General features: G+C 56.7%; 1 protein-coding gene across 1 annotated transcript in view; it reads right to left on the bottom strand.

Annotated features, from left to right (window-relative positions):
• The window catches only part of ADCY7 (adenylate cyclase 7), a 45,930-nt gene that overhangs the window by 21,292 nt on the left and 21,434 nt on the right, over positions 1 to 3,204 (bottom strand). The window contains exons 7-8 of the mRNA XM_010855128.1: positions 3,070 to 3,204; positions 1,595 to 1,706 (exon numbers count right to left, since the gene is read on the bottom strand). The exon at positions 3,070 to 3,204 is cut by the window's right edge and continues 14 nt beyond it. Of these exons, the coding sequence (XP_010853430.1) occupies positions 1,595 to 1,706; positions 3,070 to 3,204 (247 nt within the window). The remainder of the gene's footprint in view (positions 1 to 1,594; positions 1,707 to 3,069) is intronic.

The raw sequence follows: 3,204 nt of genomic DNA, 5'->3' as shown, positions 1-3,204 counted from the left end.
CGTTTGCCCGGGGCTGGGACCCCCTGGCCTGAAGACTGGCCCCTGCCACGGCCTCCCTCTTCTCATCTGTACAGTGGGGCTCCCTCATGGGCCTGCCACGGAGGGCAGGCTGTGCCCAAGAAGCCAAGGGCAAGGCCTTGGCTTTCTGGCAGGGAAAGAGCCAGCTATGGCCTCCAACCTCTGGGAAACCCCACCTGCTGGTTCAGGGAAAATCATGAAAGAAGGAAGCTCCTGAAGAAAGGCTTCCAGCTAGACAGGACCTCAGAGTCATTCATTCAACAGGACCCAGGGAAGCAGTTCTCCAGAGCACCCCTGGCCAGTGGTGTCCAACTGTAGCTTGATTACCTCCTGTGATGGGAAGCTCATCCTCCGAGATGGAACCCGCTGCCCACTCCTGGTGAGGCAGTCTCCCCCAAGAATGAGCAGCTCTTCCTAGTGTGGGGCCAGAACTTGCCTCCCATCAAACTCTAAACCACTGATTCTCTGCCCATGGAGTCACCCAGGAGGCTCTTAAAAACTCCCAAGGGTGTGGGCATGGGTATTGGTGTTTCATTTAAACTTTCCAGGTGATTCAAACAAGTGGCCAGAATGGAGAGCCACTCCCCTAAATCTTACACTTGAGTCTCTACTCAGTGGCCACCACTTCCAGGAAGGCTTCCTGACCACCTGAGGCTGGGCTAGGCACTCCCCAGTCCCACCCTCTGTGCCCCTCTTCCAACCAGGCAACATGCAGACTGGGAGCTACTTGAGGGCAGCCTGAGGCCCCATGTGAGCCCAGGGCTGACCCTCAGCTGATCTTAGACCATGTGCTAAATTAATGAAGAACTGAGGCTCCTTCACAACCCCTCTTGCCCAGACACACACACCGGGAGCTGTGTGTGTGAAGACAAAACAGTGAGGTCCCGGCTCAGTCCTGTTCAGTCTCCAGACCCCTCCTGCCTTGTCTATATCCTGGAGACTCCCCTTGCCCAACACTCTCCAGGTTTGGCACCTGCTAAGGGTCCTCAGGGGTCCTCCAGTCAAGGCCCACTCCTCACCTCAGTTGTCAAGTCCCTGCATGTCTGACCCTGTGACCATGCGCCCCCATGAACACACTCTGTCCCACTGACACGGAGCCGCTTTCCACATGTGGGCACACAGAGCTCTCTTTCTACTCTAGGCTTTTGCACATTTGGTTCCCTCTGCCCATAACACTGCTCCCCTTCCTCTTAGACTTTAATGTGCAGGCTCTTCACCCGGGATACTGTCAAAAGGCAGATTCTGGGCAAGGCCTGGCATTCCCCAGTGAGGCTCCCATGTGTGGCAGAGGCTACCACCCTCGTGTAGTGAGAACAGAGCCACCTGCCCCCCAGGCAGCCTTCCTCTGAGCTCAGGAAGCCCAGTGCCTTCCCCAGCATGCACTGACACACTCTGGACAGGGTCCTGGCTCAGCCTCCACTCCAACCGTGGGGAAGCATTTGCTGACTGGATGCTGAAATTCAACCCAGGCCTCCCTGTGTCCGTCTCCAAACAGCACTGGACACAGGACACCCTGTAGGTGCAGCAGGAGGCGTTCCTGACTTTGCTACTGGAAGAACGGAAGCAGCACGCTCACCTTGGCGATCTGGTCAAACTTGCCGAAGAGCTCATTCAGCACCACCACCAGCTCTTTGGGGGAGCAGTCACTGGCCAGTCGCGTGAAGCCCACGATGTCAGCGTAGAGGATGCTGGGGGTGGGGTGGGAGAAGGGTCAGGACCAAAACCCCCGAATATCTGCCAGCCCTGCACTCAGTCACCCCTGCAAGCCCTCCACCTCCACAGGGATGGGAGAGAAGCTCCTGCTCATAAAGACAAATTAAAGTTCCAGAAGCTTTACACCAGAGCCAAATGGAGCAAGCCCCAGTCTGCAAGGCCCTCTGGAACCCCTGGCCCCTTTAGAGCCCTTACCATAGATGACTCAACTATACTCTCATGGGTGGATTCTTGGGCCCCTGGGAACTTCTCAACCTCCCCACACCTGATTTCACCAGATGTCGGAACTAAAGCCTTGGTAAGATGCAACAACTCTTGAGAGTCCCTTGGAGAGCAAGGAGATTAAACTAGTCAATCCTAAAGGAAATCGACACTAAATAGTCATTGGAAGGACTGATGCTGAAGCTGAAGCTTCAGTACTTTGGTCACCTGATGCAAAGAGCTGACTCATTGGAAAAGACCCTGATGCTGGGAAAGACTGAGGGCAGGAGGAGAAGGGGATGACAGAGGATGAGATGGTTGGACGGCATTGCTGACTCAATGGACGTGAGTTTGAGCAAGCTCCGGAAGATAGTGAAGGACAGGTAAGCCTGGAGTACTGCAGTCCATGGAGTCTCAAAGAGTCAGACACGACTGAGCGACTGAACAACAACAAAGAAGTGGCTGGATGCTCCCTCCAGGCGAGCTCCACACCCAGTGCCCTCACACCTCTCATCTTCACACTGCCCCTGTAGAACCCCCATTCTGCGGATGAGCAAACTGAGGCCCAGGGAGGTGCAGATGCGCTGGGAAGCCAGAGCTGCATTTGGCACCAGATCTCCCGGCTCCCGAGACTGTGGTTCTGGACCATCTGCAGCCCAGACAGCAGCCATGGGCAGCCTCAGGGGCAAGGCTGAGCTACAGGCAGAGGGCCGGAGTGGAGCTCACGGCACCCGCATCTACACTTCACTCAGGGCAGCACCATCGAGTAAGATTCTGCAGGCCCTTCAAGTCTGTCAAAATCAGTGTCACGACTGGGGGGCCACTAAGTCACCTGGGGCGGGGGGGGACTTCGCCTCCTTTTGGGGGGATCCTGTGCCCTGTGGAGAATCACCTGCAAATGACCCTTTCCTTCCCTGCAGTCACGACCGTGCACAGTTTGACCATTTTAGCAGGAAGAGGATTTCCTCCAGTACTCATGTAATCCAACCTCACTCTCTGGGGGAGCAAGCAGGGAGACTGAGGTCTGGGGCCTGGATTTACCTCTCCCCAGTCTGGGGGAGTCTCCTGGGCCCCCAGGTAGGAGGGTAGGGGGCTTCCCAGGAGACACTGGGGCACACGGGCCCGCCGGCCACCCACCTGACATTCTGGTGCCTCTTGACGTAGAGGTTGTGGAAGTTGTTGTCGGGCAGGTAACGGCGGTCCCCGCGCTCCTTGAGCCGCTCGATGATGGCCAGCTTCATGCCCATGGAGATGTGGGCAGGCAGCACAGAC

The sequence above is a fragment of the Bison bison genome, unplaced genomic scaffold, assembly GCF_000754665.1.
Source record: "Bison bison bison isolate TAMUID 2011002044 unplaced genomic scaffold, Bison_UMD1.0 scf7180017853731, whole genome shotgun sequence".
Classification (NCBI taxonomy): Eukaryota; Metazoa; Chordata; class Mammalia; order Artiodactyla; family Bovidae; genus Bison; species Bison bison.
The sequence above is the reverse complement of the archived record's forward strand: the minus strand, read 5'-3'. Positions and strand labels throughout refer to the sequence as shown.